This window comes from Passer domesticus, chromosome 3, assembly GCF_036417665.1.
Source record: "Passer domesticus isolate bPasDom1 chromosome 3, bPasDom1.hap1, whole genome shotgun sequence".
Lineage (NCBI taxonomy): Eukaryota > Metazoa > Chordata > Aves > Passeriformes > Passeridae > Passer > Passer domesticus.
The window spans coordinates 44,325,347-44,349,717 of record NC_087476.1 but is presented as its reverse complement, the minus strand read 5'-3'; the positions used below and the strand labels follow the sequence as shown (position 1 = coordinate 44,349,717).

The 24,371-nt window shown below is 36.5% G+C and overlaps 1 protein-coding gene across 2 annotated transcripts in view; it reads left to right on the top strand.

The window, feature by feature from the left end:
* ATG5 (autophagy related 5) overlaps positions 1-24,371 on the top strand; it is a 73,136-nt gene that overhangs the window by 24,433 nt on the left and 24,332 nt on the right. For both annotated transcript variants that reach the window (XR_010358560.1, XM_064412833.1), the window contains exons 6-7: positions 6,912-7,006; positions 22,081-22,198. Coding sequence is in view for 1 of the 2 variants with exons in the window: in XM_064412833.1 (XP_064268903.1) it covers positions 6,912-7,006; positions 22,081-22,198 (213 nt within the window). In the remaining variant the exon portion in view is untranslated. The remainder of the gene's footprint in view (positions 1-6,911; positions 7,007-22,080; positions 22,199-24,371) is intronic.

Below are 24,371 nucleotides of genomic sequence, written 5' to 3'. Positions count from 1 at the left end.
GTGTTCCCTGTTCAGTGGTGGATTTGTGTTATATACCATGGTCTTTCAAATGCCCAGGTAAACTAGGTATTTAATAGCAAGAATATTTTAACTGTGGCAATGTGTAAAATGGAAGAGAAAAATAAATATCTTAATAATGTCATACCAGCATTTCAAGCTGTGCCCTCAAAAAGCTGTCACTAGCTGTAGTAGTCATGGAGAGTCAGATATGTACCAAAGTCTTCCTGAAGTCCTTGATAGTTGTAATTATTGGTGTTTTTATAAAATGAGAATATGAATGATGAATGTAGGTGAACTAAGTAATTTAGAGACAAATCTTTATATAGCTGGGAAATTACAGTAATCAGCTGTAAATACTGTTTCTGAATAGCACAGAAATTAAAGCGTTCAAAATACTTATTTCATCAACAAAAACTACTTCATGCTTGAGGCATACCACACAAGAACTTTTTATAAAATTGGTTAGAATTACCAGTGAGCAGAATTATGTATGCATGCAGAGTCTTGGTCTTCCTGGGAACAATGTGGAAGTAGTATTTATACTAAATTTTGAGAAGACATCTTTTTGGCTACAAGCAGTGCTTGTTAAAACATGAGTCAGTAGAAAATATGCTTGCTTTAACATTGAAAAAATACACTTTGTATCCTTGACTTTCAGCTGCAGCTCTCTGTACCCTACAATTGGATTATATGTATGTGACAGATTAACCCATAGTGAGTTTGTCTGTGAGTGAAAGGAAAAGTTGGTGGATTGGAGGGCAGGTCTGCCCTTTGGAAGGGGTCATGATGGCTGGAGCCTTCCAGGGCTGACACACAAGTCCTGCACCAGAGACTGGAAAAAGCCCGTGGCAGTCTAAGAGCTGACTGGGAAGCAGCTTTCTGGAAGTGGGTAATGGTGAACAAGAAACTGAGCTGAAAGCCTTTGTGTGGTGTTGCACAAATAAAGATTAACTTGGGAGCTGCTCAAGCTGTTGTGCCCCCGCTTGGCTCAGCACTGGTAAAGCTGTACTGGAAGTGCCATGTTGTCTTGGGACCCCAAGACAAAAGGAATGGGGCAAACAGAAAAGAATCCAGCAGAGTGCTGGTAAAATTCTTAGGGGCTGGAGTATATGCTTATTAGAGAGTGGGGAAACTGCCTTGTTGAAGATGAGGAGGAAGCTGAAGGTGGATTTAATACCAGCTTTACCTGAAAGGAACGCCCCTAGAGCAGATGGAGTCAGACTCCTCTCACTCTTGTCTCCACTGTCAGTGGAGGTGGGCAATTACCAAATAAGAAACAGTTACTTGTTACAGGAGCAGCAGGAAGTCTGATGGTACATGGGGAAGGGAGGGTGGGGTGTGCTGGGCAAGTGAAAGTGGTTGAGTGGAAACCCACAGAGACTGTCAGACTTCACTGGGCAAGGCCTTGAGCAAACTCATTTAACTTTGTGTAGGCAGCTCTTTTGGGGCAGGGTGAGGAGCTGTTGACCTCCAAAGGCACTTCCAAACTAAAGCTTTTCTGCCGTTCTTGTACATCTTGTGCATCAGTCTTTGGTCTCTTAGTGCTCTCCCCAAGCGTTCCATTGTTTATATGGTTGTTAGACAGTGGTGAACCACTGAGAATGGACAAGTTTTGTGTTTTTTAAACTTTAGTATTGAACGTAGTTGTGTGCAGGCTGTGAGTTGGTGTTGCTTGCATAGAGCTACAGATACAATTTAATTTCAAGCTTTCTGTTTAATTTATTCCAATAAATACCTTTAAGGAGAAACCATGAATAGTCCAGACAAAATTGTTCATATGTGCTACCCTGAGGGCTACACTAATTTGTTCACTTCTTTGAATTTCTAAAAAGATGCTGAAATATAAGAGCCATGAATGAGTATTTCCTTTCTGAATTTCAAATATTTCAGTTGTTTTTGTATTATTTATTTCTGTTTTATAAACCCTCTCATCAGCCTTCTTGAAATATGTCCCATCCTAGAGTCTGATAATCTCTGATAGCTGCATCCCTATCAAATACAGAAACAAAATAGTTCCTTACTCTTATGATATCTTTGTTGATAAGGTTAAAGATTAGGGTGGAGTTTTTTAGTTCTTTTACCTACTACACTGCAGTGGGAACTTCATTTTAATTGTCTGTATGCTTTTACCAAGGCTTTTCATTGCAAGATATTTGTAGATGTATTTTTCCATTCGGTGGTAATTGCCCAGGTTGATTGTGCATGCAGATTTAAAGCTATGTGGTAGTGAAATGCACATGTTGATGGCAAGCACTTATGCAGTGCCCTTTGCCCTCTCGGTAATCCATCCTGTTCTAGCCTCCTGTGGGTACACGGGAGGTTTCTAACTTCAAGATCCATGTGAAATTTCAAGTTGTTTGAAGCGTGACAGCACTTGAGTTTCAGAAAATGACTGTAAGAGGCTAGTATGAGTGAAACTAATTTTTCTGGTTGCCTGAAGACCATTTCAGGCTGAGACTCAGGGGCAAATGGGACCTTAGCCTTTTAGCCCTTAGCTTGAATTAATCCTTAGTTAACACTGCTCAAGAGTAAGAGGTTCAGCAATTGCTGTCTATTACTAACAAAGTATGATGGCGTTACCAAGAACTTTTTAACATAACAACGTGTAAGTTTGGATTAATTTCAATGACTATTAAAGGATCTCTATGGGTTTCTCTGGGTCTGGATTGAAGGCACTTGAGACGGTATTTCATGTTTGGACTCAGGTGTTTATTATTTCTCATCAGTGAAACAGTCTCACTACTGTGAGTTTGGCAGCTTTTCATTAGCAAAGCACAAAATGGCTAACAATCTCTTGTTACAAGGTCTTTTAAGACTAAACTATCCAATTAAGAACTGACACCTAGATTATTTTCCTTTTTAACCCAGTAACTGATCCCAAAGAGCCCACAATGCAGACCTTTCTGCCCAATTACAAAATTCCACCCAAACCCATGAAGAAGGAAGAAGAAGCATGAAGAAGAAACTCAGGACATCACCCTGTGCCTTCTATCTTGCTTCCATCCACAACATACTAAAAATCCCAAAACCTAAATTTCTCACCAAGTGATACACGTGCACTACTCTCTATAATCTATTTCACACTTGAAGTCTAGGAAACTTTGTCCATGAATGAGGGTCAAAGTCAGTGCTCCCCTGGGGGTCAGGAGACCCCAGAGCAGACAGAGAAATATTCCCGGTGCCCTGGGTTTCCATAGATCTCCAGTCTGGTTTAATGGAGAAAACAACAATTCCCAGTGTTGCCCTGTGTCAGTAATTTTTTCAGCAGTTTTAATGGGTACTTTAAAGACATGAATAATGTTCCTGGTAGGTTTCTGGACCCTGCCTGCATAATGTGGCATACTGTATTTGTAAATTTGAGTTTGCTTTGTTGCTTAATGAGTTTGTGTACTGAGATTATTGTCATGGGTGACATTAATTCTTTGTAGTTTTGCCAACTCATAGATTCTGTATGTGTCTCTGTAGTACTGAAAGCTGATGTTGTCTTTTGGGCATTCAGTGACTGCATTTCTAAGTAATAAATAGTTACAAATATTAGCAACTTGGCTGATACATTTCTCAATTATATGGTCATTAACTTTCTGATCTTTGACATAAAATACATAGAAACGTTTTTATATTTCATTTTTGGCAAATTTTTGTAGAATCATCATTGCTTGTTTAAGAAATATGATTAGTGGAGTCATATTGAACTTCTATAATGCCACTAATCTCACTTCTATTCAAATCTTACTGTCATTACTTTAAATATTGTTATTCAGATAGGGACATTTGCCTTTTGCAAGTACTTTTTTTGCTAATACAGAAACTCTTAACACTTCAAGCAAGCCGTGAAAAACAAAAGGAATCAGATTTGACTGTTATGGTGGTTTAGATGTCATGCAGACTGCATAAGCTTTTTACGAGGGAGGGAGACAAGTGTGTAAAGTGCTTTTGCTGATAGGTAGAGAAGTCTTCCTTGTTTACTGGCTTGATGAAAAGTCAGTTTTGTTTTGATTGTTAAATTTCCAGCCAGTACCTTCTGTCTTTGTCCTGTCCAGCCAATAAACTAATTAGTTCTTCTAGCTCAGTGTAGCACTAATAGCTTCCTTGAGACTTGGCAAAAATTGGGGGTACTGATACATAAAAATGAGAGAAGGAAGAATCCTTAACTTAGGTTTTTAAGGAGATTGGGGTGGATATTTGTCAGTAGTTTTGTTTATTTAAGCTTTTAGTCTTAAGGATTCTTTGGAAAGCAGTCACTTTTGGATTTTGTACTTTTGGAGCTTTAGGATTCTGGCACTAAGCCAATGCTCTACTGATAAAAGCTCTTGCCAGGTCATATATATCAGTATGCAAACTGGATAACTTTTTTTTCTCCTGCTTGCTTTAAAAATTTGTGTTAGTTTTCTTACACCCAAGTCTGTTTCCTGTGGTGAAAATACTGTATCCCTGGAAAGATGTTTGGAGGACAGCAGTATAAGGTTGTGAGGAGCAATTTGTTTAGAGGTCTTCAGACAGTGCTGTTCACAGTGGAGATCTTAAGATATCTGACTCCATTATGTCTAGCTAAAATTCCTGGGATATCAGGTGGATTGACAGAACATGCTTGATTACAAAATGCAACAAGTTCATAATTCATTTGTTGCAGATTTATCGCTGTTATATTTGAAACCACAGAAACTATTAGAACTTTGAGCAATAGATTTTCTTAAACACTGCCTGAGTGTTCAGAGAATAATCTGAGGGGTATAAATTTTTTACTGCCTTAAATAAGATTACCTGGTTTCCGGCATGTTTTGTGGGAGGTGAGGAAGTGGGAATGAAGAACAGAAGTGAGTTAACTGCACATTACTACTGTTTAACTTTTGTCATCCAGAGCCTTTCTTGTTTGCCATATTTGCATGCCACAAGGCTTAATAGGGTTAATATGCTTAATCTTCTGACATAAGACTTTTAGTTGTTCATGATTTCTGTTTCTTCTGATCCATAAGATGTGATGCTCATTTCTGGTGAATTTTGAGAACAGTAAACTATTCACCCGCATTTTTAATTACACTAATATGAGTAATAAACAAGTAAATCAAGTTAATGTTTGCTTTATTTCTGTTCAAGTAGGATGTCTCTAGATATGGAGATTCCTTATTTAAGTCTGCTGAAGCTCACTAGCTTAAGTAGGTCTGAATTGTTTTGTTTTGTGTATCACCATAACAGTTTTCTCAAGTGAGTTAGAAGTGGTAATTGAAGTATAAATCTATCAATGCCTGCTGTGGAATGCCTGTTCACACATCTGTAGTGAAAGCTACAAGTCACTCTGAGTGCTGCCTGCAAGGAAAAAGGAAGCATGCTAAATCTTCACCTTACCTCTGAAAGAGTTCCTGAGGAGGAGGCAGTCAGTCTTCCTTTGTGCTGGACATTTAAGACTAAACCTCTGACTCTGTAGACTGGGATTCCCAAATGTGGGATTGTTTGATTACAGTCTGCTCCAGGGTTATCACTGTCACTCCCAGCCCAGTGGATGATGGGGTGACACCCTGCATCCAGGCAGCTCCTCATGCCAGGCAGGTGCCTGCCTGGTAGTGCTGACTGTGGCTCAGGGAAGTGCCTGTCAAGAGGCACTTGCTGCTAATCAGGAAACAAGGGTGTGGAAGTACTTTCTCAGATAAGTATCAGGAAATGCTGCTACAGTATACCTGGCAGGAGTTTGTTCCCAGTTTCTTGGAAATTCCTGCCTTGTTTTGCATTCAGTCAGGAAAAGCAATGTATTATAAATCCTGAAGTATATGCTAACCTGTGCCTGACCAGGCGTCTGTGCTGTATGCTGGAGTGAAGCAAATCTCAAACTCATTTTCTGCAATTGCTTTAAGTGTAATCAGCACTTTTGGAAGCAGGAAGAACCTTTTCCCTGTGAATACCTTTCTGAATTTTACCTTGTTTCACTGGGCCTGAATTTTGTAATGGGTGTATTCTGCAAGAGCCCAGGTTCTTGAGACTTGGCTGAACATTGTACCGAGGAGAGAAAATAGGAGACTGTGTTCCTTCTGTGGAAACATCTGCTGTATTTGGTGTTTTGGGCAAGTTAGGGCCTATAAGGAATTTGGTCCCTTGCTCTTCCTCTTCTAAAGCTGCCTTCTTCAGTAAGGCTAGCACCAGCTTTATTCATCTTAGCTCTTTGTATTTCTTTCTATCACTTTTGGTGCTAGTTATTTGCTTCATTTGAATAATTGATTTGCATGTATAAAAGCCTTTATTACTCTTAAACCTATGCTGTCATTAGTACATTTTAAATGTAATAAACTATTCCATTCTTCTAGTGTCTGAGCAACATGAAGTGGTGTGCAGGCTATTTACCCTACTTACTTGGATAATAACAAAAATGTGTTACAAGCATAAACTTTTATTTTCAGGTTGTATCATGAATCAGGCAGTATGTTTTCTGATTGTATCAAGCATTGCTGCAGATTATTTTAAGATCTACATATCCAAATGTAAACCACTCAAGAAGTATTTATCTTGCTTTAGTTTCTGTATGCTTTACACCCATTGTTCAGTTATAGCTAAGAACACTTAGATGTTTTTAGTAGACTGTGAGACAGTATGGACCAGTAACAGCAGGGAGTGGAGAAACAGGCACTGTTAATTGAGGTAATGAAATCCATAATTTATAGCCCAGTATTTCCTTAACAGTGGGAGATAAGATATGAGTTAAAGTTGCTTTCTCTTTCAGTTCAATAAATCACCACATCACTGTTTTCATAGGCGAATGCAGATGACCTACCTTTGGCTTCAGGCTAAATAGGGAAGAGAAATGTGGGAAAAATTAATTCATACAGGTTAAACTTCTGTAAGAAAAGCTTGCATGATGTTTCAGTTGTGTCTCATTTACCTCTTTAGGTAAAATGTTATTAATATTGACAATTTTACCTTCACAGATAAATTTGAGCAGTTTTGGGCAATAAATCGAAAACTCATGGAGTATCCTCCAGAAGATAATGGATTTCGATACATCCCATTTAGAATTTATCAGGTAGGAGGACAATAAAATAAAATCAAACTCATATCCTGAGGTGTCAATATTGTAATCTGTTTTCAGAATTATGTTTCCTTTTCTAGCATTATGGCAAAACTTTGCATGCTCATTTTTGCTGGACCCTTGAGTTGTATGCATTAGCAGACAAAGTAGACTATGCTTATTCTAATAGGTAATTAACATTTATTATGTTGCAAGTGTGTAATACTTGTGAATGTGCTACAGCTGTTGTAAATTCTGTTCTTTTTTAAAAAAAGTCCAACAGCCTAATTCTGGTTATTAAAATAGCTACTAACTATGAAGAATGCTTTAGATACAAAATGCCCTGTGAAAGTTCTAAGTCAAACATTCTAGGAGCAACACTCTTCCCTCAACCACTGTATAGGCTTTTTTTCTTGTAGGCATTTTAAGGTGGAAGTAGTGGCATAGGTTTTGCATCTAGTTGTTACTTTTGTCTTCTAGCTGTCCCAAAACTAGCTTTTAATGTGGGGTTTTTCCTGTTTTAATACACCAGCACTTTATTTTTCTCAGTGTTTTGTTTGGAGACACATTCCTTGGAATCCTTACAACTTTTTCTTATCCTAAGGACATCTCCTTAGTTTTTATAGCACTAAGGTCACAATGAAGTTTGGAAATACATATTATACAAAAATTCGTGTAGCCTCTCTGTAAATGAAACTGTTGTGCTCTGTTGCAATGTTTAAATGTATTTATATTTAAGTTTTGCACCAATAGCTATGAAAATGAAGTCCTTTATTCATAGAACTGAATATTCTGATACCTCTGTAACAGGTTATAATGACCATAGAAGCCTGTACAGTCTTGCAGTGGGACTGGAGTAACTTTTAATATTAGATGTAAGACATTTACTGTCATAATGAAACCTTAGATTGAGAACGGAAGTCAGTTATTTTGTCAGTGATCACAGCAGATGGCAAGGTTTGTATTAGAATTAAAAAAGTATGTATCAGGAAACGTAGTAGTCACAGCATTTGTTTGGTTGGTGACTAAGTTATTTGCTTGTTCTCTGATAGGTGTGAGGTTTTTTAAAAGTCTTTTTATAGAAATCGCGTAAATGGGTTTGCAAAAAAGAGGTTTTGCTCTCTGAATAGGTTGCAGATCTTTAGGACATGAGGGAAGATTTTTATGATACCACATGATTTCAAACTAATAAAGCTTTTTAAAAATCAATAAATCAATAACATCTATCCCTTGAACCAGTAGTACTTATCTTGATTCCCATTACCTTTTGAATTGGAAACCCTTACTTGCTATAGTTTAAACCCAAAATATCTAACTAAAAATTGAAGACCAAACACAAATAAAGATGATACTGAGACAACCTTTGAGAAGGTTGATATGTATTATTTTCAGTAATGCTGCTCTTAGCATTTCGAAATATTTCCAGTCTTTTTGAAAATGTGGGCACAGGTGTCTCTAGCTTTTTTATTTGGTTTGTTAGTGTCTGTACTGATTACTGCTCTATGTGTTTAAAGGAATTTTCAGAAAGCCTTAGAAAGGGTGAGATTATAATTTAATTCCAAACAAAGAGTTAGTGACAAACTTGCATATGGAAAAATAACTGATTCTAAAGTGTTTGTCAGATGTATCTAACCCCTACCCTGAATGCATTTAATTTCCATTAATGCTGGTAGGAGACTTCTTGGCATTCTAATTGGTTGCTGGTATATCTCAACAAAAACAGCTGATTTAACCTGAGTTTATGTTGCTGTGGATATTTATTCCCTGTGTGTCTTCACACAGTGTTCTTGTAGGTACTTAAAGATACACAAGTGGATGGCAGGAAATGATGAGGCATTGCCTTCAATGGGAAGAGTTCCTCCTTGTATTCTCCATACCTTTTATTATGCCAAATTATTAGAAGGAAATTCTTTGAAGGGAACTTTTTTTCTTTTTGGCAGTAGGAGGTGGATACATTTATTTTCCTTCAAAAAATTGTACTAGATTATGATACCAAGTAAGAAAAACCAGTCTTAGCTGCAATTAAATGTGAATTGGCAAAGTTGCTGCAGAAAAAATGCATTCAATAAAGTGATTTGATAGATCTTTTTCACTGAAGAATTCATTATTTTAAAAACTCAAAAACTCTTTCAGTTGTAAAGTTTGTCTACTAAAATACATTTCTAAAGAATAATATGAATCATACCTCGTGTGGTGACCAAATCTGATGGAGTGTGTGGGAGAAAGAAATGGCAAAAATACGAACATCATACTTGGGTAAGTCAGATCTAAACTAACCACAGGTAATTTTAAAAACCCTTGTCCAGCACCTCTTCTTTTAAGTATAGCAGCTAAGATTGGAGCAGAATCTTGGAATCTACAGTAGATAATGTAAAAAAAGGTTGAGAATCACTAAGGATCAAATCTTGGTGATTTTACTGCCAACTGTCTGTCATATTCTGTTAGCTGTGTCGTATGGAACTTGAACCAGATAAACCTTTGATATAGGTGGAAACTTTTTCTACCAGAGACAGTTTTAAAAATAGTGTTATATCTTTGTGATACTTTTAATTCAATGTGTCAAAAAGTAACTTCCCCACTTCATCACTTTAGAGGTGTAAGCTGCTTTGTCTTCAACTGACAGGTGCACAAAAGCTTTTTTGCCTTTTTATCTGATAGTATGATAGAATTGAGTGCTTTTTGCACTTGTTCTTTAATGGCAGGAAAGAAAATAATAGTAATGTTTTGAGTACATTTTTGAATTCGAGTGCTTTGAGTATATTTTGAATTCAAAGCATCAAGCTTTTCATGTCCAGTAATAGAGCTAGTTTGGCTTGTGGAATTTCCCCCCATGTTTATAAGACCAGCTGATGTTTCACAGTCTAATTGAACAATTGGCTGATAGATGGCAGGAAGTTTTCATCAGTCTTTGGCTCCAGGCACTGTGACGGGGCATATTAGTCAGGAGAGGAGTCTCTGCGTGCTGATAGAGACTGCTCTGATGAACTGCTGCCTGCTGTGGGAGCATTCTGAGTCTCAGCTGTTGTGCACTTAATTTGTACTCATTCCCCATTTTTGTTTCTTGCTCTCTCCCCATGTCATGCTCACCCACTTCATCATGCTTTTCTCTGTAGTCTGCCCTCTGAGTATATGTGGTTTAAAGCTGTATGTTGTATTTCATTTTTGAGATTAAGATTACAAGAGTATTGGAAAGGAAGTGGATGAAAACTCTTCATGCCGAGTTCTCTGGAGTTTTTTTAGACTTGCAATTGCTTGAGGCAGGCAGGCTGTTTTGTGTTTGCCATGCCAAGAAGGGATGATCTACGATTCTTTGTGTTTTCCTTTATTTGGTACTGAATGAGCATTTCCTTTGCTTCCATTTTCTAAGGGTTTTGATTAGCTTAATAATTTTATTGCTTATACTTACATAGTAGGCCTTAACTTTGAATAGGTTTTCCTATCATAATGAGATTAAGTTGTACAGTCACAAATTGTGAGGATGTTTATCTTTCTGTGTAACATGAGTGAAATTCTCCATACATAATAATATATTAAGTATGGAGAATACTTAATAATATATTAAGTATATCAAGTTAAATTCAACACTTTGCTCTTTATGTCAAAGCTGCTGTATTGAGATTTCTAAGTCAACATAAATGTTTACCATGACCTGTCCTCTAAAAGTGGGAGTGGGAAATAAAATATTTTCAGACATTATTAATATCTGTCTCAATAAGTGAATCAGAAGCTCAAGCATGGCCATTTCCAAGCAATTGAAGACTGTTTCATCCATGTTTCCACATTAATTGGCAGAACTCAGATAAGCAATTGCAAAACCCATTGCAAGTATGCAAATCAACAGCACAATTTGGGCCATGTTATGACAACTATTAAAAAATGGATCAAAAGAGATTGTTTGGAAAGATACTGGGTCTACCTGTAGAGTTTTCAAGTAATAATGAATCTACCTTTTTATGCTGGTAGATTATTAAATTGGTTGTTGTTGAAAAGTCTCCATTGCATTTATAAGTCTGAATTTCTGACTTCAGTTTCCAAATTCTGTTTTGCCTTACCCCACTTTAAAGTCATGTGACTTCCTGATCTCCTGTATTCACTTACGGACTGGTATCAGGAGCTTTCTTTGCTAGGCTGAATCAATTCAGCTTTTTAAGCCTCTTGTCATGAGACTTTCTTATCAGTACTGAAGTTGGTTTTTAGTCATCTTTTCAAATGCTGGCTGATAGTTTGATAATTCTCAAGATTAGTATTGAGGTTAGGGAGATATGAAGGGCAAAAGTAAAGTTAATTTTTATAGGATATTAAACCAAAAATGCTTCAAGCATTGGTGGAATACAGGTGGAATTAGCTACTGCTTGAAACTTCAGATCTGAAAAATGTTATGAAAGAAGTTGCAATGCAATACCTCGTCAAGGGAAATAACTGGAAAATATACTGTCGACCTGAAGAGGGCAACACAACACAGCAAGTTTCAGCATTTTGTTGGCTAGTGTAGAATGCTCTTAAATAGACCTGTGTGCAATGTCTTCATTTTTTCTTATTTATTGAAAATGACGCTTTCATAAAGGACCTGCTGAAAATAGACAATTTGTTTCTTAAGAAACTTCCTTTTACAAGGAAGAAGTTTGAGTGAATAGGAAGACCATGTGAAATGCCATTTGTGTAACAGCTGGGCTTAGCTGAATTTCTGTGCTGAAGAGAAACAAATGGACTCTGAGTTATTCTAATAAGTGATGGTTCAGTACTAAAGAAACAGTAGCACACTTTGACCAGTTTTAAGTTACTTCACAATCAAAACTTCATGAATAAGAAAGTTTAAAAACTTTGCTAGGTTAATATTTTTCCTTGTGCCTCATGACTGGTGGGGAAGAGAAAGAAACACTTCTATTGAATATTGCACAGGGGCAGTGTGATCCTTAAATACTCGTTTTCTGAACTGGGTTGTTTTGTTCCGTGCTGAAAGTAATAGCAATTTGACTAGTTCTCACCTTGAGCTGAAGGTCACTGTCACCACAGACCCACCAGCGGTTCCGTAATTGCATAAGCTCCTCTTATGCATCACAGTGCACAGTGAAATGAGCTGGCTCAAACCAGTGCTGCTAAAGACGACTTTTTTAACATATTCTATGTTAAGGAGTGCTCATGCAGCTCTCTTGAAAAACTTCAGGAGCCCATGTGCAAGTTCAGCCTTGTACCTTTAAGAATCTTGGTACAGCATGGGAGCTGTCAATCAGAGTTTCAAAGAACAATTCTGAGGTGATAAACTGTATTTGTTGTCAAAACGTGACTAAAGTTTCCTGAAATATGCCCAAGTTGTCTGTAAAACTGTCAGTATGCCTAGTTCAAAGCTATTGTAAAAGTTGCAAAGTGCTCAGGGAACGAGATGCAGAGGAGATGGAGCTATAAACCTCGGTTTGGGCTGACTCTCAGCTGTGGTTGAGCTGTTACCAAGCTGGATGGTTTTAAGCTAGTTCAGGCCTGTCACTGGGAGCTACAGTAATTCTTCTGGGTTGAGTATAGATGTAGCTTGCATGCAATGAATTAAGTAGTTTTGCTACTTTGAATAAAGTAGTTTTGTGAGAAACAGTTTGAGGTTCTGAGTTGCATTATACCTAGTTTAAAAAATATACTGGATTCTGCATATTGGGGGTAAAATGGGTAGTATTTTTTTTAATCCTCTTTTATCTAGCAATACTTAAGTAAGTCCCAGGAGAATCTTGAGTATGTGAAAAACCAGTTGAATCCTACTAGTTACTAAATTAAGTCAAAGTCCGTCTTGAATAACAATGGAATAATGAACACTTTGTGTGGGGGGGGAAAAAAAGTCCATTGGCAATTTGAAAATACCTTAATCTTACCTCTTATGCACCCCAAAATTGCAAATTGGTAGTAACATTTTAACCAATTGGTATTGTATAAAACTCTTCAATTGCTGTCTTTTCTTTGAATTGTCTTATGATAATGGAGTTGAGTGTGAATAAGTTTGGGTAAGTGTTCATGCTACAAGTTTGAATTTAAACCATGACGTTTGAATCCTTGTGGCTCCCTAAACTGTTTCATTAAGGTGCTAACCTTGTAGATTTATATCATCCTAAATTTGTTAGGAAAGTTAGTGTATGTATGCAATTTTTTTTTAAATGGACTTTTTACCTCAGCCTTGAATCTTTATGCTTAAGAATATCAATACATTGAGAGTCTGTGATGAAGACAATGAATGAAACATTAATTCAGTTGAGTTGGGTCTGTGTACAGTTACAGATCTTATAATTTAATTGCAGTGTTCTTTGGTATATTGCTGCCTCTGATCATTAAAGCTGATCACTTTACTTTTCCATTTCACTTGCTGTAGCCAACACAAACTGATTTGCCACTTTCATTGCATGCTGTGTAATGTGGGCAGGTTCTTATGTTGTGGCAAAAGGGACTTTGCTTACCTGGAGCTGTATTCCCTAGAGATTAGCTGTTGTACTCTGATATAGTAGCAAGAAAAAAAAATTTGGTGAGCTGCTTTCCTCAGAAAAAGGGAAAAAGCTGATATGTAATTTTTTCTTCAGAGAAATGAGGAATGTCCTTGTGGCTGTGTCAAGGGTTATTTCTGTGTCTGTGCAGCATAAGCAGTGCCTATAGAACTAAGCCTAGCTAGCTTATGATGCTGATGCAGAACTCTGTAGAGATGAAAGCCTTACCTGTTTTGACTTATCAATATCAGCATTCCACCTTTACTTATTTTTAAATAAAATAGGTGAATAAATCAGGTTAACTTTTGCACAGAATTGAGGATTGGAAAATACAGTGTTCTGTTTTTGGAAAGTACCAAGACTTTTATTGGCATTTTCAGAAGACTGAAAGCAAATTCTCTACAGGTGAATGTGGAATGGAACGAACCTATGAGGAAATGGGATATGACACCACACTCTAGAAATATAATATGACTTAGCAAACAATTTTGTGAAATTTTGCTGTTCTGTATTATAGGAGCTCCTGTTAGTTAATCATTAGTGTAGAAAACCACAGCAAATTATTGGATTTAATGGTTTGAAGTAGCTTAAAAGATATTTTTGAAGTATTGTATTCTTCACTGCTCTTAAACAAGCAATGTAGTGTTTTTGTAGATGTAAATCCATTTCTAAAGTTGTTTGCTTGATAGGTAGTCAGTATTCAGTTGCTCAGTTTTTAAGTGGGGCTAAGGTCTGCATGTGCACATAAAACACTGCAGCTGTGAAGAGCATTATTGATTTGTTATCCCTGACTCTTCAGATATTTTGATATTTTACCAGTTACAAATACAAATTCTTTCCTGGGAAGGAAATGTACTTTGAGGACATACTTTTATTGTAGCTATGTTTGTCAGCTCAGGGCTCAACAAAACTGCTTCTCTGGTTTTTTTTTTATTTAGCCTCTGCTATTTCTGGCTATGTGAGGGTTGCCTGCTGTCTGCTCTGTGTGTCTTCAAGTGTTGACTTTCTTCTGCTTCTAGGATCTTCCAATTCACCTGACATTAAATAATGCAAATCCAGGTGTTCAGAGGATACAATGCTACTTTCCCTGCACAAGACAACTCAGTAGATAATTTGAAAGATCAGGCAACAGCCAGAATGTGATTCAGCCATGCTTGCTAGTTATTTTGAGTTATTTTGAGGTACTTCTGCAACTTGTTGTGTGGAATTGGAACTTTTGGCAATACATACTCTTTTTAAAAATGACCTACAAATGACTCCCTGTCATAGGTCCCATGTAGCAGTGGAACTTCCTATGACAAGGAAAGTAAATTATATCCTGGGCTGCTGCAGGATGAGAATTGTCAGCAGCTTGAGGGAAATGATCCCTCCAGTTCACTCAGCACTGGTGAGACTGCACCTGGAATCTTGTTTTGGGCTCTCCAGTTCAAGAGGGACATGGAGCTATGGGAAGAGAGTACCGTAAAGACCACTGAGATGATTGAGGAACTACTGAATCTAGCATGAGAGGATAAAAAAGGCTCTGGGAACTAGGACTATTCAGTCTAGAGAATAAAAATTTGGGGGTGGGGAAGTCTCATCAATGTATATAAATATCTGTCTGAATATCAGAAAGTGTTTTGAGTGCAGAATCAGTGTAGACAACATGATGCATTTTCACAGAATTACAGAAGTTACAGAAACTTAAGCAGTATCTTCAACTCCGAAGTGTCACATGTGCTCAGGCCATTAAATTTTTAATCAGTTTGTTAAGGGATGCTTTCTAACTACACATATCTTTTTCAGATAACTGGAACATGTGGTAGGACATTAACTTTCCAATGTTTTATATGGTTCTAATTACTAATTTTGTTGCTATTATGTAAATTTTTTTCTAAAAGATTGTAAGGAAGTATTCTCTGCCAGTTTAAATAGTATGGAGAAGGGTGATGTTTTAAATGGTTCTTTAATCTTTTTAAGGATGAGCAAGTAATTGCCCTCAACAATGTAAGGGAGAATTAACTGAAATAGTTGCCATATTTCTCTGTAGGTTTATAATGCTCAATTATTGTTAGTTGTGTACAAAGTTAGGACAGAGCTGCAGTTACTTCATAAGTATGCTCTGTTTAATGAAAGGCATCAAGGAAGACACAAGTTGTTGTCCATGAATGATTAGGAGAATAGTCCTTAACCATTCATGATCAAAAATGGTTCAATATTATTGTCTAGACATAACTGTAATAAGCTCTACTACATAAAATTTTAACCTTATTCCAGATGTGTTTATAATTCTGGTCGTGGCTTTAATTTGACTACAGTTTTGGCTAAGATACTAGATAATTTTAGCATTATTACTTGCATCAATTCTTGACATAATACTTGCCACATGTTATGGGGGCTGTTGTTAAGGTCTGTTAAAGCTTCCACCAAGAAAACACATCATGTAATTCATTTTGCTTTTAAACCAGTGATCATTTATGTTCAACACCACCTAAATGTTTTTCAGTTTGTGTAATACTGTTAGGAGTGCTTTCAAGAATAACAGAATTTTTACTTCACTTGATGTTGTGATTCCTTGACAAGTATGGTTGATACAATGATGACCTCCCCATCTAAGGAGTTTTATAGAAGTGTCGTTATAGAGGTACTCATCCAGCATGACCACATTAAAGCATATGTGCATGCATTCACAGAATCATCTTCAGCTTCAATCTAGTGATAAACTTCTGCACTACTAATTTAGGTGACTGGAATTAATGTAATTAAATGCATAAAGTGTAGCCTGTTCGTTGAATCTTTGTTTTGTCATTGTTGTTTCAGGCCTCTTAAAAATAGTAGGGAGTGTAAAATTCCTGTCCATCATGATTAAGACTCAATGAGGAAACCAGAGTCCTTTTTACAACATATAACTGTAGAAATTCTGATGCAAACTCCAAAACAGGTGAAAGGATTAATTTTTTTCCATAGTTTAAACTCAGGTATATATGTTGTAATTTTTATAACAACTTAAAATGTCTAATTTTTTCAAGACATTTAAAATGTAGTGTAGGAAAAACACGTAATTTGATTCAACACATTTGTTGATATTATAGCTAGTCCTGCAACCCACAGCACATCCTGTCAGTGACTCAATTTTTGTGGTAATTCTGGGTAGGTGTGTTGAGAATGTCTATTCTTCTTTTCGTCTTAGGGGTTTTATTTATGTGTTGGACATATGAAAGCATTACTTGCTTCTTTTATTAAAAAAAAAATTAATCCTGTTTTGTATTGAGTTGTACCTTTTTCTCTGAACAATGATGTGATATTGCAGATCAGCAGTTCAAAATTTTGAATGCTAAGAAAAGCAGTGCTAGCCTTATTCAAAGCACACAAAATCATAACTAGGACATCTACTTGGTGGACTTTGCAGAGGCTAAAGAAATACTAGAAACAGTCTTTTTTTGTTGGAATGTTGTTCTGGTCCCAACATCTTAAAGAATAAGTGAAATAGAAAAATTATCAAAGGTATGGAATAAAGCAGTGGGTGTTCTGGGAGAAGCACTCTGTACTTGGAAAATTTGAAGAGGAGAGGAGCAATAATTACAGGATAAAGACATATCACATTGTTGTGGTTTATGCCTCTTATAATAGAAGCTGAAAAATATTAACGAAATTTGAAAGGTGACAGATTTCAAATAGATAAAACAAGATAATTTTTGTGTGTACTTTAGCTTATTGAGCTGAAAGTTATCTTTATGAAAGAGATGGAAGTTATTTTAAAGTTTTTTAAAAGGAAAGAAACAAAACAATAAAAACGCATCAACTCCCACCAGAAACATTGTTGTACATCTCCACAATTAAATACTCAATGAGTCTAGTCTAGTATAAAGCAAAAATAAGTCAAAGGTACCCATCCTGAAATTCCAGCAAAATCCCAGCATTTCAGCACCAGTGGAAGAACAGTATTTCAGATGGGGATTTTTAGTATCGTGCTTTTGGACAGGCATGGTGTTGTGATGGTTCTGTGACTACAGAAACTCATCAGCTTTTCAGTTGGTCACTTTTAAATTGTGCATTGAGATTCTTAATTGAAAACATTTCTATAAAGTAGAAGACATCTAAAATGTATGGGAAAATATATTTTAGCAAATATTTGCATAATTTTGTCCTGTTCTTTCTTGTTTATATAAAATAACTTGCATAATTGTGCAAACTCTTGTTACTTCTCAAGCTTCTTGGTTGCGTTTAAGTGAGTTTAAACAAAATGATTCTATGAAATTGAGAGCTTTTTTTTTATGTCAAGTTGTTCATTACAAAGCAGCACAGACTGAATTTGACAAGTTACTGAAAATATAATGGAATATGTAGGGAGGTCTCAGCTTTTATTGTGTTAGGTTCCTAGCTTATACACATGTGGGGATTTTAAGAACGTCTTTTTTTACTTTGTGAGTTGTTTGGTAACTTTTATTTGTTTGAATATTGAGGAGCAGCTGAGTGTTTAGGCAGAAAATCCAAATCCCTTCCTCTTGATGAAAATAGTGGTAACTGTGATTTTTCCAGATTAAAACCCAGTGGTTTGTGAGTTATGTTTTTCATTTTAAGATGCATCCTGTATAAAGTATCTGACTAATTAAATTGTGGATTTCATGCAGTGTTTGATGTTATGTTGATTCTGAAAAGGACCAGGCAAGCTGACAACTTTTTTTTTTTTTTTTGCCAGGATGATAGGGAAGAAAGTTACATTTGTTAGCATACTATGTAGCTATTTAGATTGTCTGTGATCCTGTGAGACTTTGCACTGAGTTAAAGGGTCTCTTAAAACTTGCCCTCACCTATAACTCTTCTCAATGCCAGTATTCCTGAATAGGTAACTCTAATCTTTCTCACTGTGGTGTAATTTGTTTTCATCCTCATTCTCCTATCATTGTCAGCGCTTAAACTTTCTTTTAAAAAGAGTAAAATCTTCATTTGTTCTGCAATCATAAGATTATGGTGCTGTGTACTATTGGAGAATAATGAGAAATTGCAGTTGCAGTTAAATCCAACTTTCTAGAAAGTATATTAATTCAGAGATTATTTGCTTTCATATAAATTAAATAATTTGATACTAAATTGCGAATATGATCAGTATAAAATGCCCTGAAATTTTTAGGCTGAGTGATTGTCTTCATATGCTCATGTACTTGAAGGCATTTTCTCTGCAGAGGTTGGCAATTACTGATTGACTTTCACCTGTTGTATGCTGCAAATGCATCCAGAATCTTGAGCAGCTCACAGATACATGGAGGCTACACTGCAAAGTAAAATAATTTTTAAAATTCCAATTTTCTGTTGAAGGTATAATCATTTTAGCTGGCAAAAAGATGGATATTGTATGAATATTTGCTTTACCTCTAGTGTAGATTATTTAAAATCATTATCAGTTATGCAGTGATATCTTTATGGGTTAGATTAGATTTTCTCCTGATTGATTAAGCAAATATTGTACAAAACACAACATTATATAAGCAGCTATTCATGGTGGCTGTTTCTTCATGTCTTGTAGTAGATAGAATCATAGAATAGTTTGGAATAGAGTTGGAAGGGGCCTTTCAGAGGCCATCGAGTCCGACCCACCTGCCGCGGGCAGGGCCCTGTTGCACTAACCCCTGTTGCTCAAAGCTCCTTCCAGCCTGGCCACGACTTGCAGGGATGGCAATACTGGAGTAGAAAGTTGTAGTCAAGCTGGTCTTGTGTTATTACACATGAAAAAGGGTGATGGCAAGGTTGTGCTAAATCTGTGCTCCTGTATGACTAAGACACTTGGAAAAGTTATCCTGTAAATATTGTGGAATGTAGGATGGGACTTTTCTTTTGATTCTTTTAATGCATAAAGCATCTGCTGCTTGTGAGGGAAGAAGTGTGTAAGCATCTTGGGGTAATACTCTGGCTGTAGGATTAGATTTGTGAACCACAGTCTTTGTATAAACAACAGGCAGTTACTTTTATCATTTTAACATTGATGAAGACCAGTGATTTTTATTTACTTTACCACATCTGTGTTGCTTAACACTTAAAATGCAAAACTGAATTCATTTTCTATAATGTTTCATGATAGCAGCTAAGGATATTGTTTGCAGCAGTCAGCAACTATGTGGGAGACTTAAAGTACAACTTTGGCTTTTCCCTCTTGGCAATAAAATATTATAGCTAGGGAAAAAATTGTTCTTAATTTATTAATAAATAATGAGAAACTGCAGTACACACTTGGGAAATTCTTATCTTAAAAGTCTGTTGATGATAACAACCTTTGACTGCATATTTCTGTTTATTTCCACTTCTACTTCAGGCGTTAAACACTTGGGATTTATTACAGGACTTCTGTGAATATCCAATTATTTTCAAAAACTAAACATGGTACAAAATTGTTTTGACTATAACAGTGTCTTAGAGGGATTGCATTTTTTTTCTCCTTTTTTTTTAATGTTTTGCATGTATGTTTCTTCAACATAATGTGCCACATTTTTTGAGTGTGGATCTAGCTGAGGTGGATGCATCCTGCTGGCTGTGTGCCTCCCATAATTTTTCAAATGTTCACATATTTCATTATTGCTGATGATATCCCCATATTGGTACCCTGAGGACATAGGGAAGTGACTAAAGCAGCTAGGAAACAACTTTTGATTAATCTTCATAAAAACTGGGATAAGACTATTTTTCCATATTTGAAGACTGCTAGCAAGAAGTAACAAGTAGTTGTGTGTCAACAGTTCTGCACTGTACTGCTCTGGAATTACTTCTGAGCTAGAGAACTCTTAGGCAAAGACTCCCTGCCTGTGGGTGACAGTTGTGTTGTTGTTCTTAATTTGTTTGTTTGTGTGGTTGTTTTTTGCCCATAAACCCCCACTGGGAGATAACATACCTCTTGATGTTCAGTTGTTTCTAATTTTTAATTACCATAGTAGGATGGGAGACACTTTTTGAGAGGTAGGAAACTAAATTTGAAAGGGGTAATGGCTTGTATTGCTTGTTCCAATTAAGATAATATGTGATGAAAGTCTCATTTGCTGGAGCCCATTCATCCACAATGCAGGGCACATCAGCTGCTTTTGGGGGTTAGCTGCTAGCAGAAAATTGTCAGCAACAATTTGGATCTAGATTAAAATATTTGAGTTGGTTGAATATGAGATTTTTAACTTCTCTGCCTCAGGTGGTGGAGATGTCAGGTTACCAGGAAAAAAAACTTGGCCAGTCTTTGCAATATCAGCCCCAGAGCTGCTTTTACAGATACTCAGTGAAGAGAGCCACCTTAAGAGAACCACAGTTCTTAAATAAGTCCTGAAGATCTGATCGAATTCAATTTGGCCAGGGACATGAAAGGCAACAAGAGGAGCTTCTATAGGAATGTCAGGGATAAAGGAAGACTAGAAAAATTGTCTCCCCTCTCCAGAAGGAATGGGGAGACCTGTTCACCCAGAACCTGGGGGTATTCAGTGTCTTTGTTGCCTCAGTCTTTACCAGCAAATATTCCAGCCAGACTGCCCAAGTCCCAAAAGGGAAAAAGGCAGTGACTGGGAAAATAAAGAACTGCTCACTCTGGAAGATCAGATCCAAGAACACCCAAGGAACCTGAAGGTGCACAAGTCTATGGGACTGGGTGAGAGACACCCCCACACACCTTGAGGAGAGTGACACATGAAGTGGCTAAGCCACCATCCATCGTATTTGAGAAGTTGTGGCAGTCCAGTGAAGTTCCTACTGAAACATAACTCCATTTTAAAAAAAGAGAAATAATGAAGACCTGGGGAACTACAGGCCAGTCTAACTTTAGTGCCCAACAAAGATCATGGAGCAAATTGTCCTGGAAGCTATGCTAATGCATATGGGGAATAAGGAGTTCTGCTTGATCTGCCTGGAGAAGAGAATGCTCCAAGGAGACCTTCCAGTACCTAAAGGTGGCCTACAAGAGAGCTGGGGAGGGACTTTGTACAGGGGCATGACTGGATAAAGGGAATGACTTTAAACTGAAAGATGCATAGTTGAAATAATTCCTTTTCATATCTGCAGCAGAAGTGGGCCATATATGTTCTTTACATATGACTGATTCCTTAAGTAGGTAGAAGATTCTAGGTTGCCTGTCAAAGCACAACACTTTTTTTTGGAAGTTGGTAGTGGTTCTTGCAGCTGAAATAGTTTGAAATTTTTGATATAAAGTCTACTGAGAAAAAAAATCACCTGTTGATCTGTGATGGTAAAGTATTGCTTTGGCTTGGCAAAATATCTAAGGATATGTTGAACTCCTAAGTTTGTGCTCACTGCTTGGTTTTGTTTTGTTTTTTAATTAAGGATATATTAAAATGGTTTTTATTAAAGCAGGTTGCATTCCAATAACAGAAGATTTGGGACTTTAAAAAAAAAAATTAACACTCTTGTATCCATGACACTATCTATGAACTATCTTCACAGCTTTTCTGGAGTGACAGCTTACTTGTAATTGTTAATAAACAAAAACTTCCCTGCATTTCATGATATGAATGAAATGCAAGGTGTGGGGCAGGGGGAATGTGGAAATACCAGATATTTCTTCTGGTGCAACATTTAGTTCTGTCCTATTGTGTACCTGTCTGAAGTGCTAATACTACTATATATTTGCATGGTCCTTAAATTGTTTGGTTTGATTATTTTTTATTGAAACAGGCAACAACAGAGAGACCTTTTATACAGAAGCTATTTCGACCAATTGCTTCAGGAGGACAGTTGCATACTTTGGGGGACCTGCTAAAAGATGTGTGTCCTAGTGCAATCACCCCTGAAGGTACTGAAGAAATAACTTATCCAATAAGATAATTCATTTTCTGTTGATTTATTGGGTTTTTTGGGGGGTTTTTTAGGTTTTTTTGGTTGTTGTTGTTTTGCTTTTGTTTTTGTGGGGTTTTTTTTGTTTTGTTTTTGTTGTTTTTAATATGAGTATTTTGGAGAGAGAACTAAAATGTCAGTGCCAGAGTTTCAGATTTCATTAATTCCTGGCTCTTTACTGTGCCCTGCATGGTTTCCAGAAGGTAAGATTGAGTCCTTAGTCACTCCTGAAAAATTCATCTCTAAAAATTTTGTTCTGAAATTCCTGTACTCTTTTGGTATACACATATTCACATGTTATTTTCTACATTTCAAAAAATTTATGGAAGTGTCAGCAGATTTTAAGTTGCCTTTAATTTTGCATTCCAAAAACTTTTTATATGTAAAACTCCAAAACTTACAGAAATTGAAAATGTTTTCAGAATGCTTTTTTCTGTTCTTGAAGTCCAGCCTTTTAAAATGTACTAGTAAGAGATTTTTACAAGTATATAATAGTTTATGTATGATTACAAATTAATATTGTGTGAGCAATCAATGTAGCATATTATTTTATACAATAGCATTTGTTGATCTGCACTTATTCAGTAAATAGGCTTTTTTGGATGCAATTTTAGTCTCAAAGCTTACAAGTATTGGAACTGTGATATATGTTTTAAGGGGGATAAATGTAACAATTATGTCTCTGCAAATTAGGATCAAAATTATTTAATGCAAAAGGTTTTTTATTTCTTCTTGCTGTCGTCTTACCAGTACCTGTAAATGAGCATCTTACAAGAAATGTGTGATATTCTAGAGAAGGTCTTGGCACAGAATATACTAGTGTAGTATCAGCATCTTTTAACAGTGAAGCACTGAACTGGAAATCAATATAAAATTCTGCAAGATTTTGTTGTACACAGAAGTTGCTTGATTCAAAATTAAACAGTTGTCACAGATTCCTCCCAGTATCAGGATCTTAGAAATTCACTGAAATATCAAAGTACTTTTTTTACCCTTCTTTAATACTTGTTAACACATGGGAACAATTTCCAAAAATAACAGAAGGTAAGAAAAATACGGAATATTGCTAACCATGTGTCCCTTTTTCATAAAGCTATTTGAAATTTTGGAGCATTATTTTAAGTAATGCTTTCCACTAACTGTCCAAAAGATAAAGAGAGATACCAATAGATGCATGAATGTTAGCACCAGCAAGTTTAACCATCTTTAAGTACTTCACTGTCTGTATCATACACACCCTACTGAAAAGGTAGAGAGGGAATTTAAAAAAATCATTGAGAAGGATGGATGCATTTTAACTTGAAAGGCAGTCGAGCACAAATTAAATCATAAGCATTTATGCACAAGTTATTCCAGGATTTAAGGGATGACAATTTTTATGCACATTTGCCAAAGCTGTAGATGGTGAATGTGCTAGTTAACTGCCCTTATTGAAAGTGTGAGTGTAATACAATTCTGTCTGAATACCAGTGATGGTGCTTCCCATCAGTAGGCCTTCTTTTTAGATGTTGACAAAAGCACCAATCTTGGATAGCAGAACAGAAATATACTGTGCTAATTGCTTGCTTCATTTTTGTTAAAAGTTAAAAAAGCTTACATTTATTCAACCTGGACAAGGAAACAGTTGGAAGAAGAGAAATTAAAGTAGGTACTGTTCTTACACATACGAGGAGGGATGTGAAATTCGGTGGGTTTTGGAGTGTTGGAATGTCTGTTCCTGTATACATCTGCTTAAATTTGACCCAGTTTTTACTGAGCAACTTGGAAACTTCAGAATTTAATAGATCTGGTCCCTCACATGGGTGTTAGCTATCCAGAACTCGACACATTTTCTCCTGTAACACAGCTTTGTGTTGTAGTTCAGTTATTCCTCTGGTGTTGTGAGCATTCTCCCCTTCTGGTGTGCTGGAAAGTCAGGGAAGCTGTCTGAGCTGAATGCAGAAAACAATGTGGGCTTCTGAGGAGATGTGGGGGTAGACTGATACACAGAGCCAGTGGAGGGGGTTTGAGAGTCTGACTGAGCAAGTAATTTGGAAGAAAATGACAGATCTGGGAATCATTAAATGTGATTGGGAGAGTGACTATAAACAATGTGGCAGAATGAAAGAGATTGGGGCAAAAGCCAAAACCAG